Source organism: Eurytemora carolleeae, unplaced genomic scaffold, assembly GCF_000591075.1.
Source record: "Eurytemora carolleeae unplaced genomic scaffold, Eaff_2.0 scaffold90, whole genome shotgun sequence".
NCBI lineage: Eukaryota > Metazoa > Arthropoda > Copepoda > Calanoida > Temoridae > Eurytemora > Eurytemora carolleeae.
The window spans coordinates 296,786-310,953 of record NW_019396120.1 but is presented as its reverse complement, the minus strand read 5'-3'; the positions used below and the strand labels follow the sequence as shown (position 1 = coordinate 310,953).

General features: G+C 34.5%; 1 protein-coding gene across 1 annotated transcript in view; it reads right to left on the bottom strand.

Annotated features, from left to right (window-relative positions):
* Positions 1-14,168, bottom strand: part of LOC111695526 (uncharacterized) — a 72,281-nt gene that overhangs the window by 34,628 nt on the left and 23,485 nt on the right. The window contains exons 14-27 of the mRNA XM_023464894.1: positions 13,336-13,371; positions 12,542-12,631; positions 12,090-12,326; positions 11,488-11,940; positions 10,380-10,444; positions 9,048-9,125; positions 8,184-8,390; positions 7,782-7,824; positions 6,443-6,565; positions 6,063-6,143; positions 5,627-5,716; positions 4,869-4,928; positions 4,180-4,470; positions 268-342 (exon numbers count right to left, since the gene is read on the bottom strand). Of these exons, the coding sequence (XP_023320662.1) occupies positions 268-342; positions 4,180-4,470; positions 4,869-4,928; positions 5,627-5,716; positions 6,063-6,143; positions 6,443-6,565; positions 7,782-7,824; positions 8,184-8,390; positions 9,048-9,125; positions 10,380-10,444; positions 11,488-11,940; positions 12,090-12,326; positions 12,542-12,631; positions 13,336-13,371 (1,929 nt within the window). The remainder of the gene's footprint in view (positions 1-267; positions 343-4,179; positions 4,471-4,868; positions 4,929-5,626; positions 5,717-6,062; positions 6,144-6,442; positions 6,566-7,781; positions 7,825-8,183; positions 8,391-9,047; positions 9,126-10,379; positions 10,445-11,487; positions 11,941-12,089; positions 12,327-12,541; positions 12,632-13,335; positions 13,372-14,168) is intronic.

The following is a 14,168-nucleotide window of genomic DNA, read 5'->3' as shown; positions in this document are numbered from 1 at the left end:
GCCCTTGGTTGCACGGTCTCACGCAAAAATCTATAATAATTTTACCAATAACTTTCTTAAAACTGAAACTAAAATTTGGTTTTTTATAGTTCTACAATGTGGAATGAACATGTTTAGAACAGTGAGATAAATCAAAGGCCAATGCGTTGGAACACTTTACAGTTGATCCGGTCTTGAAAACTGATCCAACTTTGCATAGGTGTCTGGGTCTTAATGTGGAGGTTCGATTACAGTTGAGTGATCACTCCCTTTAAAGATAAAAGTCACCTTTACTAATGAGGATTGTGAGAAGGATTCCTCCATATTGAGCTGAGAGGAGAATACATTTTCTTCTAGTTCATCCTGGAATATTATCTTTAGTAACGGGACTTGAATTTCCGAGCCAGGTCAACCTTTCCGGTCCCAGTTTGTACTGTACCTATGTTTTCCTGCAGTAGAAATAAGCAAGACACAATTGAAAATAATCAGTTTTAAAAATTATTAACATTGATATCGAATTCATACTTAATCAGACAAAGCTTTTTAGGGTACCCTTGTCAATCGGGGATTGGTCACTTGAAATTGCTCTTACAATTTGAAAATTAAATTTTAAATTTTAGGGGGGGGGGAATAACATTTTTTTTTAAAGCGCAGATTCAAGTATTATAAAAGTTTTTAAATAAATTACAATGAGAAATTTTATATTTTAAGTTAAAAGGAGACCGACGTTCTTCAGAGAAAGTTTTTGTTTGAAATATCAAATCTGGTATATTTAACAAAAAGTTAAAAATATTTAATTTAGAATAATAGTATATTATTGCACGAGTTATATTCGCACTTATGAAATATATTAATATCAAGTCTTGATATTTGTAAATATTATTGGCATTGCTAAAACTTTCGCTTATTGTTGTTGTATTCCAAAAAGATTTTTTAAAGATGCATATTTTGTGTTTTTTTTATCAGACAAAACTTTCAAGAGTATCGTTGTGAATTGAACAAATCTCTCTATGCTGTTTCAAGAGTATCGTTGTGAATTGAACAAATCTCTCTATGCTGTTTCAAGAGTATCGTTGTGAATTGAACAAATCTCTCTATGTGGAGCCTAGAGTCCACTTCATAAAAAAGCATTTTTTTCTGTTTATTTATTCTTACAAACTATAATTCTAAAAAAGATTCTTTTGTCCTGTTTGGAGGTTGGAATTTGTTTTTGTCCCTTTGTACTACAACTACTGCAGAATGAATTAATTGTTGAAATAGTTATTAATCATACTGAAAATAATTCGAGTTGAAATAAATGATTGTATTACATAATATTTTTTCTTTTTTAAAGGGAGTGTTCGCGAAAACTGAAAGGGGGTATAGGCTTAATGCGATAAAAAAGCGCTTTTGATCGCTACTGATCTTACTTCTATCCGTTGCGTCTATAAGGAGAAAATTGTTAAAGACGTCTCATACCGAATAACTTAGCGGCCATACAAATTGAGAAAATTGCAACATACGACTTAGACCGTAAAAAATCAATTTAATTTCAAACAAATCATTCAGATATTACAATCTATAGTCATCGATTATCTTTCGCCACATTTATATATAGTTGATTTTTCATAATATGTTTTAATTGTTATGATCTGAGAAATACTTATTCCTGTTTCGAGGATTTTTGGTAATGAAGACGACATTTTCATATTTTTCCAGGAATGTTCGAAAACAAGTTGTACGCTAAATATTATTTTAAAAAACAAAATCAAAACTAGTATGAAATATTAAATATATACAAATGTGGCGAAAGATAATCGATGACCATAGGTTGTAATATCTGAATGATTTTTTGATATTAATTTGATTTTTTACGATCCAAGTCGTATGTTCCAACTTCCTCAATTTGTATGGGCGCTACGCTCTTCGGTATGTCACGTCTTTATCAATTTTCTCCTTATAGACGCAACAGATAGAAGTAAGATTAGTAGCGATCAAAAACGCTTTTTTATCGCATTAAGCCTATGCCCCCTTTCATTTTTCGCGAACACTCCCTTTAAACTCCATTTTGTATGAAGATTAGATTGAAAACAATCAGATTTGGGAGCTCTCAATAAAGTTTAAAAAATAAAGATACAAGCAGTGCTGTATGCCGAGTATGGGGCGCTAAACATACAACTTTTTAAAATGTTAGGTCGGTCTTATTAAGATATAACCAGTTTTATGAAACTATAGTGTACAATATCTTTTTAACTCATGCTTCATCGTGAATTCATAATAAACATGCTATAAAGTAATCATCGTGTTACAATGTTAAATTAGCTGTACATTATAGCACGTGTGCTATAAAGTTTTGATTGGTTCCCGGATTTTCTCCAAAAGATTTAGGGTATTTTCAAAATATTTTTTTCAATTGAAATAAAAATAAAATTGAAATCAACTTTATATTTTGACTTTTGCTTTGTTTCAAAGCTTATTTGATCTAGTAACAGGTTCCTATGGAAACGCCTCAAGAATTATTTTCAAGAATTTTGGATCGGGTTTTCGCTATATTTACGGCTCCGTTTCCTTTTTGTTTTGGGTCAGTTTCGGTTTTCAAAAAATGTTTTAAATCCTCAGTTTGTTGATAGGTTTCCTCTTTTCTAGGGTCCGTTTCCTCTTTTTTTGGGTCCGTTTCCGGTTTTCAAGAAAAGTTTTTAATTCTCAGATATATAAGCCATTCAAATAAAACAAGTAAACAAACGTTTCATAAAATTACCTATAACACTATTATTTTGGCACGACGTGCTTTAAAGTTTTTGGACTTAAATTTTCTCTATATCTCGAAGGTTCTCGCCTTTTTAGATTACATTTTGTCCCTCGACGCTAAAGCTCGGGACAAAATTAAATCTTAAAAGGATAGAATCTTCTCGATAAAGAGAAAATGTCTGTCCAAAAACTTTATAACATTGAGCAAACCCAAATAAACAGTGTCATAAATAGTTAATGTGTTACCAACTTCAAAATGCATTGCGACATTCAAGCTATAACTTTAAAGGTACAGGGTTACCCACAATGAAGTGACTGTAAAGACGACCTACAACTTTATAAACATGATGTTTTCAAAGTTGAATTGAGTCTTCTGCCTTGAATAATGTCGTTTAATTGCTTATTTATTGATTTCCCCAAGGTTGAACTTGGTTTACAGTTTCAGGGAATAATGAATATAAAGAAACAGACAGTATAAATTCCGTACAGTCGTCTCATCCTTTATGGGTAATCCGGTATATTAAGGAAAATCTCATGTAAACGCCCAGATCTTTTTGGTATCACGCAACTTACCTAAATATTGGAAATAGAAACTTGTCACAATTTTAAAAAACTCGGAAATTTTGAAAGATTTTTCGAATTTCAAATTGACATTCTGAACAAGAGCTTATAGGGGCGTATTCAGGGTGGGCTATGGGGGCTAAGCCCCCCCTGGACCAGTGAAATCTTTAGTAATATTCAACATCTTGTAAACTATAGTAATATATAACATCTAGTAAACTATAGTAATATATAACATCTAGTAAACTATAGTAATATTCAACATCTTGTAAACTATAGTAATATATAACATCTAGTAAACGTTTTTTTATAAATTAGGTGGAGATGATACCCAATCCAGTATAAGCTAATCTCCACATATTTGCTACAGCACACATACATGCTAACAATAAATAGTTGCACATTTTTGCCTGCTACATAATAATTCTTATATGTGTATTGTGTATTGTTAGCAATACACATATATTTTATCCTATTATCTACCTAATCATGTTAAACTGGAACAAACTGGAACAAACTGGATTATCCATTTATAGAGTGTTATCCGATTCACAACGGTACCCGTGAAACAATTTTATCTGATCTTTAACGGCAATTAATTCCTTGTATTTCTGGCTAAATATTGTGTGCAAACAGAGCCCAAGACTTAAGACAGGGTATTTCATGAAAACCAGTTTTAAAACCCGGGTTTCACGAATGGGGTTAGACAGTTTTGTGGATATAAATTTTTTGTTATGAAATATTATTTTATTCAGTTTGTTTATATTTTCAATTTTTTTTTAATCTCTTAAATCAAGGAATCTCGGGAGTTTTGTTCAACGATACTCTTTTAAATTTCGAGCTCTGGAGTGAGTGTGTACAGTGTGAACTACACGTAAATGTGTCTAAAATTTCGATTATTTAAAGTCCAACCTTTGGAAGGCAGGAATTCTGCTTGAGACTGGTTGATGATACTAGGGTGGGGGAAATCTTGTTGTCGTCTTTGTTTAGCACCGATTTATCTAGGCTAGGATCAGGGGTCAGGTTGACCGATTTATCTAGGCTAGGGTCAGGGGTCAGGTTGACCGATTTATCTAGGCTAGGGTCAGGGGTCAGGTTGACCGATTTATCTAGGCTAGGGTCAGGGGTCAGGTTGACGGTCAACTGGGTCCAGCCTGGAGCAGAGGTTCTCCGGGCACACACAAGAACTACTGTGTTTCCAACCTGAACCAAAAAAAATGGAATAAAACGCGGCATTTTCTGTTAAAGGGACTGTTCACGTATTTATAATTAACCTTCCATTCACAGGGTAGCATTGCCGATTCACAACGGTACCCTGGAAAGCCTGGATCGGTTCAAGAAAAAATGACGTGTCCATTGTTTCTCTCCAAAAATGGTTATTTCCAAATGTGGTTTCTCCATAAAAAGAAACAGGAGCTAATACCCTTTTAAAACAGAAAAACGTCCAAAACTGAAGAGACTAAAACCAAATGTATTTTTACAAATATATATTTCCTCAAGGATTCCCAAAAATCTCGCAAATGGCGTTTTATCAAATGCTAATTTGGGGTGAAGGAGAAACGAGTTCTGAAGTTTTAAAATTATAAAATGTAAAACTCGACCTGCTTTAGAGTTCTCACAACTTCTTCATGATGAACACCAACCAGAGAAAATGAGTTAACCTGCAATTTTGTATAATTAATTGAACTGCATTTTTAACAACATAATAGTTAAAATTGGTTTAAAGGTTAAACATGGACCTGGATAAACTATACTAAACTAGGACCTGGATAAAATAGACGAAAATAGGACCTGGATAAACTAGACTAAACTCCTGGATAAACTAGACTAAACTAGGACCTGGATAAACTAGACTAAACTAGGACCTGGATAAACTAGACTAAACTAGAACCTGGATAAACTAGACTAAACTAGGACCTGGATAAACTAGACTAAACTAGGACCTGGATATATTAGACTAAACTAGGACCTGGATTAACTAGACTAAACTAGGACCTGGATATACTAGACTAAACTAGGACCTGGATAAACTAGACTAAACTAGGACCTGGATAAACTAGACTAAAATAGGACCTGGATAAATCAGACTAAAATAGGACCTGGATAAACTAGACTAAACTAAGACCTGGATAAACAAGACTAAACTAGGACCTGGATAAACTAGACTAAACTAGGACCTGGATATATTAGACTAAACTAGGACCTGGATTAACTAGACTAAAATAGAACCTGGATAATCTAGAATAAACTAGGACCTGGATAAACTAAACTAAACTAGAACCTGGATAAACTAGACTAAACTAGAACCTGGATAAACTAGACTAAACTAGAGCCTGGATAAACTACACTAAACTATAACCTGGATTAGCTGATCTCCGCTCCTAAAAACCGCAGCAGAATCTACTGGACCATAGGGAAGAATTGTTCTGATATAATGATGAGGCCGAACCTGGATAAAAAAACATATATTTTAGAATTTCTCTCACCATATTTTATAATCCAAACCAAATATTTAACCTGATGTCGTAAACCTTAGAAGTTTCAAACTAAGAATTCTCCTGGATCAAACAGTCACAGTTTTTAGATATAAAAGGTTCACACCATCAGGTTGTAAAGATATAAGGATTACAAAGTTTAAGACAAATATTCAGTTTCCTGATAAAAGGAATTGAGTCTTTGTCATAAACTCTGATTTTCTAACTTCTATATATTTGCAACCTAAAGTTACATTAGGTTGTAAATTTGTAAGGATTAGAAAGTTCAAGGCAGGTTTTAAATTTCCTGTTAAAAATTACCTCTCTTCCATCTTCTATATCTACTGTACCCTCCAGACTAATTCCAAGTCCGGAGCCAGTATCCTTCTCTACTACTGCAGCCTAGACAAGGAAGAAACGTTATCAGAAACTTTCCAAGATTTAAAATCCCAATTAACTTCATCCCACATTGTCATTTTCTCAAATTGTTTTTTTTTTCTCAAAAACTTTGCTTAGGCCTGGAACAGCTAAAATATGTTGAAAATGGACAAATTTTGGAAAAGTTAAATATTCTTAAAATGGGAAATATTTTTTTAATTGAGAAATATTTTTTTTAAATTTGGAAATATTTAATTAGAAACGGGAAATATATCCTAGTTGTCAATTGCTATTGAATTGGAAAAATCTTGACAAATACTCACAATAATATCATATCCGGATCCCATGATTTCCGCCCAGTTTTTCTCCAGTTCCCGCAATCCTTCCCTTGCTCCGAGGGGTTCTGGAGACAAGGATAAATCTGTCCGATCCTCTCTTCTCAGATCCTAGCAAAGGAATTGAGATCTAGACACAAACTCTAATTTTTTAATCCCCGTTATCTTTGAACCTCATTAATTGTCATAGATCTTTAATTTTAGATTAAACTATCGATGTTTGAAAAATCAAACCATTAGGTTGTAAAGATATAGGGATTAGAAAATTTGAATTTGTGGCAAAATTCATAAATCATTTTAACAAAAGTAAGCATTTATTAATTAGAATTGTAAAGGATTGTTTTACACTGTGAAATAAAATTTAATTTTTTATATTCGTAAAAGTAGAATCGTTTATGACTCTAAAGAGCCCAGTAGTGCACAATAAAACTAATTTTATAATTTATTTTAAGAAATTAAAGCAAAGGAAAGAGAAAATTATCAAAATATAGCTTTTTTCAACTTTAATTTCTAACTGTTTTGTTATCAGCCTATGCCGTGTACCCTGTTAACGTGATCACCATGATGTTATAACATCACAGTGATCATAGTAGTATTGGGTCTTTTAATATTGCCTAAACATTGCCTTATCCAAACGTTTTCTCAAATATTTTTTATTTGTCGAATCTAAATGAATTCACATGAGATTGATTATTTCAGGGTTACCCACAAAGGATGAGACTTCAGAGACGACTGTACAGAATTTTTATTGTCTGTTTCTTTACATACTTGATTCCCTACAACTGGAAACTTGTTTCTCTCTTTTTCAAATCATTTAATAAGCCAACAAAAGACTATATATTACAGATGCAACACTTAATCTAACCATGGGATTGTCATATCTTAATCTAACCATGGGATTGTCATATCTTAATCTAACCATGGGATTGTCATATCTTAAGAGTTTAGAATCGTCTTTTCAGTTTCATACTTTGTGAGTATCCATGTACATGTTTTCAATCAAAAGTCCTCTTATTTAACAGCTGTTAAGAAGAAGAAAAATGTTTTGATTTGCTAGTAAATATAATGTTTACTAAGTTTTCATCCAACTTTTCTCTCATTTATTAATGCATGAATTGGTTTATGAAAGAGGATTTCGAAGTTTACGCCAGATGTATTATTTTCTCCATTGGCCAACATTTTCGTGAATATGAATGTATATTTATCTCGGAAGATTGAAATCTCGATTTCCAGAAAAAATGTTGTCTCGGTAAAACCAGGTAAACAGCTAGTGTTAAAATTATGTTTTTGTCATCTTTAATCTTCTTTTTATAATATTTAATTTTACCTTAGATATTCGATCAGGAAGAGTTGAACGGTTTCCAGAAAGTCTAGAAAAAAAACATTTTTTGTTTTCAATGTTTTTGTTAAATAGTTCACCTTATACATCCTATTTATTGATATTTTCTGTTAAGCTAAACAGAACGTTTTTACCAGAAATTTAGTCTTAGCTACAAACTCAAATTTCTAATCCTTATATCTATGCAACCTGATAGTGCAAACCTTTGAGATTATTTGAATTAAAAGTATTTAAAGTTAAAATATATAAGGTCTACGACATTGGGTTGCCAAGATATTGGGATTAGAAAATCGGAGTTTGTGGCAAAGACTCAATTCCTTTCTGTAGCTTTATTCTATAAGAAGAGATCCCAATCTACAACATTACCGGTATAAAGGTTACACAACTTACCCAGTTCCGGGATAAGGTTGGAGAGAACTGCTCAGATTATGTCCTGAACCATAGTAAACACCAGCAGATGGATCATTTATCTCCGAATCATCCTTATCATCATCTACGAACTGAATATCGTCCAGTGGGAAAGGTTGGGTCTCATCCCCTGGATGAGACCCAGCCTCATCCAGGGGAGCAACATGGAGCAGTGGGTAGTCAGGACATCTAGAATATATGAAAAAGTGATACCAGGAAACTGTCGAATAATTGTCGTCTTCTTTCTTTCTTACTAAAAATGTCATTCTATAGTTTTCTGTTAGTACTTCTAAATGTAAACACACAAAAAGACATGAGATACAAAGTTCGTTAAAATTATAAACTAGGCGAGAAGAGAGTGAAGTTGTATGAACTTGAATATAGGAAACACGTAGACTAAAGCAGTGTGGTTGGATAAGTAGGGACGGGTATATGAACTAGGATATAGGAGAATATAAACTAGAACAGTATGGTTGGATGAGAAGGGACGGATATATGAACTAGGATATAGGAGAATATAAACTAGACAGTATGGTTGGATGAGTAGGGACGGATATATGAACTAGGATATAGGAGAATATAAACTAGAACAGTATGGTTGGATGAGTAGGGACGGATATATGAACTAGGATATAGGAGAATATAAACTAGAACAGTATGGTTGGATAAGTAGGGACGGATATATGAACTAGGATATAGAATATAAACTAGAACAGTATGGTTGGATAAGTAGGGACGGATATATGAACTAGGATATAGGAGAATATAAACTAGAACAGTATGGTTGGATGAGTAGGGACGAATATATAAACTAGGATATAGGAGAATACTAGGAGATATGTATACCTGAGTTGAGAAAATGAAGAGCAGGGTTGGTTTAGATCTCTACTGAATTGATAATCCGGGTTTAGTTCCACTATAGGACTGCAATAAGATTATGCTAGAGTGTTAATCTAATTATCAATACTCAGGAGGAAACAAAAGAATCTGAGAAACAAAACATTTCTATCTAATCAAAGAACCCAGATCGTCGGAAATAATCCAGATGAGGTTTTTATGTTACCGGGGACAACAATATAATGTAGAATACAACATCGATTTTTGGACTAAACATATGGTGCGCAGCAGTACAGTGTACAGTGTACAAACTACACATGTTACAAGACAGCTGTATGCAGTACAGTTTACACATGTTACAGGACAGCTGTATGCAGTACAGTGTACGTGTACGTACACATATTACACGACAACTGTATACAATGCAGGGTGCAGTGTGTAGTGTCACATTGTAAACGCCAGCTGTATACAATACAGTGTACAGTGTACGTATGGTGAACGGGCAGCTATATTTAGTAAAGTTTACGGTGTGCACATGGTAATAGATTATGAGATACAGCGTAAAGCGTGCCATAGGTGTAGTCAGGGGGGGCTACGCCCCTGAAGCGTACACATGGTAAACTGCAGCTGTATGCAAAACATGTACAGTGAACACATGGTAAACTTCAGCTGCAATACAGTGTACAGTGAACACATGGAAAACGGTAGCTGTATTCATTACAGTGTACTCATGGTAAACGGCAGCTGTATGCAATACAGTGTACAGTGTACACATGGACAACGGTAGCTGTATTCAGTACAGTGTACAGTGTTCATATGGTAAACGGCAGCTGCATGTAATACAGTGTACAGTGCAGCTGTATGTAATACAGTGTACAGTGTACATATGGTAAACTGCAGCTGTATGCTATACAGTATACATTGTTCATATGGTAAACGGCAGCTGTATGTAATACAGTGTATAGTGTGCACTAACACTAACTGTAGCTGCATGCTGTTTGAGCCGTGTACAATAATTTACAATAATTGAGTTTTTTCAATCCAACCCTGTCCAATGACTAGGCATACCTGGAGTATTCTCCCTGAATCCAACCCTGCCCTATGATTATGCATATTCTCCTTGAATTCAACCCTGTCCTATGAATATGCATACCTGGAGTATTCTTCTTGAACACAACCCTGCCCTATGACTATGCATACCTGGAGTATTCTCCTTGAACCCAACCCTGCCCTATGAATATGCATACCTGGAGTATTCTCCCTGAATTCAACCCTGCCATATGACTATGCATACCTGGAGTATTCTCCCTGAACCCAACCCTGCCCTATGACTATGCATACCTGGAGTATTCTCCCTGAAACCCTGGCAGAACAGTAACCATGCATTTCTCAACCTGCATCTCATCCTGCAATAAACAAAATATATTTTTAGTTCTTATTAATTATAACAATTTTTTAACATTTTCTTATATAACTCCAACAGTTTTGAAAACAGTTGAGTCAATGTACTATAAGTAGTTTGAGTAATAAAATTTAATTTAGAATATAAAACTAAATTCATTGGGTGACAAAGAAGGAGAAATATTGAAAAGTTTCACAAATCTGAAAATATTTTGAAATTGCTGAGCAAGCAAAGTTCTATTCTATATCCTACAGGGTCTTCTATATTTAACTGTGAAAGAATTAACGGGACTGAACCCGATTCACAACAGTACCTCTCACACCTTTATCTGACTAACAAAGATGAAGATGAAACTTCTTTTTTCAATTTTATCCATTTTCTTCCTTAAATCTTTTGCTTAAATCCGCAAGTCACAATATGGAAGAAAACCAACAAATACAAGGTTTCAACTGTCCGATAGAAAAGCATGAAAATCTCGTTCTTCATAAATGGATACGGTTGTGAATCAGGCATGCAATCCTTTTAAACGAAGGGAAACTAGAATTGAAATCTACTGCAGCCACTTTACAAAGCATGGAGTAGGCAGATTGATTTATGTTTGAATAGGATTATATTGAGCTAGAAATATGTTTTATAACTTGAACATTTGTCTGATATTTCTGCGTATTCTGAAAGTATTTTGGGGATAAAACCGGAACCGGAAATCCGTCCTAGGACCAGGATAAAAACACAAATTCTAAGATCTACATTGCTCCGGCTGATTCGATATTCAATTAAAGATTTCTAATTAAGATCCAGGGAATCTTGAGATATCCCTGAGATATCCTTGAGATATCCCTGAGATATTCTTGAGAAATCCTTGAAATATCCTGGAGATATCCCAAGATATCCCGGAGATATCCCGGAGATATCCCGAAGATATCCTGGAAATATCCCGGAGATATCCCTGAGATATCCCGGAGATATCCCAGAGATATCCCGGTCCCCGGAGATACCTAAGATACTCTGGGATAAAGGTTTCTCAGATTAAACAAAAAATAATTTTACCACGATGGAAGAATGATCGATGATAATCTCCCTGGTTTCCTCCTCCTGGTCCCGGAGACACACGTTGCAGAGAACACGTCCTCGCTCATCCTCTCCATCCTCATGTTCTAGTGGTTCAGGTGATATAATGATAGAGCTGCATGAGCTGCATCTAGCACGACAAGAACAACTTCTAAAGGTGCAGTGGGTAGCCGGATAGGAGCTGAACCTGGAGCTGGGAATACTAGAACTGTATGGGAGTAAGGATGAACAATCCTGATCTTTGGAGCACTCGGAGCAGAACTCTAGAGAGTCTGTGTTTCTACTGCAGTAGTTCCTCTCATCTACTCTTTCTACCTCTATCTCCAGGGAGGTTCTAGAGCTGGAGAGAAGACTGTTGCCACCAGATCGTCTCCGGATACCCCCATTGATAGGTTCATCATCATTATGCAGGAAAATGTTTGGATCCTGATCCTGAAGATAGAATTTAATTAATACCGCTCAAGAGAATGAAAAAAAAACTATACAAGAATTCAAGAAGAGTTTATAACTCGTATTCAGTAGTTTATCATAAAATCAATAAAAACAAAAATTAATTTAAAACCCAACATTATGTTCATTACCTGAGAGCTACCAGATGAGCAGTGTCGAAGATTACTTCTTTGTACAAGCTTAGGCGTAGACTGTCCTTTGCTGGAGGACATGGATGTAGGTGTCATAGGACCTCTAGAGGATAGGGTTGAGAGGAGGGGTGTTCCGATCTCTCTCTCACTAGAGCTTGATGTAGATATTGGGAGCTCCATCTCACTAGAGGACGTGTAGATATCACTCCCGCTCCCTTCTATGCTCTCAGTTCCATCCTGGACCATTATACATATATATACCTGTACCTGTACCTGCACCTGTACCTGTACCTGTACCTGTACCTGTACCTGTACCTGTACCTGTACCTGTACCTGTACCTGTACCTGTACCTGTACCTGTACCTGTACCCGTACCCGTACCCGTACCCGTACCCGTACCCGTACCCGTACCCGTACCCGTACCCGTACCCGTACCCGTACCTGACCCTTACCTGTAACTGCTCGAACTTGAGTCCTCCTGGATATCTGTAAATCTTGAGGAAAACTGTCTGTCCAGTTCTTTTCAGAAGTTCTACAGCTTCCTAGAGCAAGATCTAACTTTAATTAAGACATTTTTCAATGTTCAGGGTTCAGGGTTAAGAGGATTTTTAAGATTGAGACTATTTTTAAAATCTACGAACAATTTCCGAATTAACACCAATCCTGACATTTCATGAATATATTGTACATTGACCGTGGAAATAGAGGGGTTTATCTAAGCGGGAGTATAATGTACATAAATATCATTAAATCTAAATTGAAAATCTCAAATTTTGTGTTTAATCTATGAAGGGTGGCGCAAAAGGGTGGATTAATTATACAAATACTTGAGATTATTGCAATAAATAAAAAAAAGGTCGAAAAAACCGCTAAAAGCAAAGAAATGTTTCACTTTACAATAATTGCATAGACATCCTGCACAAACAAGAGAATACATGAAAGGTTATGTATCTTAGAAAAATAAAATAAAAATAAAATAAATAAATATGAATTATGAGTTGGACATTTTTAATTGGTATTGCCACAGAGTGTTAATTCTCTGAAAATATGACCTAACCTTTTTAACACTTCAGAATATTCTTTTGATAAAAAGAAAAAACAAAGAAGGCACAAAAGGGTGGATTAATTATTTCTAACTAAACTTAAAAATTGATTGCAATATCTATTTTCCCAAGAACACTCTTTCACTATTTTCGACGGATTTTGAATAATGAGCGATTAAAATATGACTCAAAAATATGCTGACCTGGTTTGAATATCCTGACAGTGGTTCTCCGTTAACCTAGAATAGGAAGATTTATAGGTCCTGGAACCCTTTAAAGGGAATATTTCCGATAGTTGGGTAACAACAGGTGGTACCAATCATTAAGGAAAAGATTTTGATTGATTAAGAATGTGAAGACGACCGGAAATTTGACAATATTCCGTACAGTCGTCTTTTAAGGCTTATCCTTTGTGGGTAACCCGGTACTTCCTGTGACTAAACAAAAACAGCTAAACAATGTAATGAGTTAACCCTCAAAGGGAGTGACCGGCAATGTATGGTAGATGAACTGAGAATGTAGTATTGTGGAGAAATTACTGAGTTTTAGCGCAAAGTCGACGTTTAAAATCATCCGTTTGGGTGGTTACGTTTTGAAAATTAATTTTTTAAAATTATTAAATAACGACGACAAATAATGTAACAAAATTCTATAGTAAACTGATAAAGTGTTTAGGAACAAGTTGAGAAAATAAAAATCAACTCTTATAATCGGAAATAAGTAATCTTATACAGTTATTAGTTTCTGTAATGTCTCATTGTTCACAAACATTTTCTGTAGATTTCCTGGAATTTTGATCGAAAAGACGACATTTAAAGAATTTATTGAAATCTGCGAACAAATTCGTAAAGAATAAGAAATTCAATAAAATGATGAAAAATAATTAAATGATTCTAACATTGATTTATTAACAAATTTCGATTTAGAAATATGTTCCTAAATATCTAATTAGTTTACTGTAGAAGTTTTATACATTTTTCGTCGCCGTTAATGAATAATTTTAAAATATCGATTCTCAAAACGTAACCACCCACAT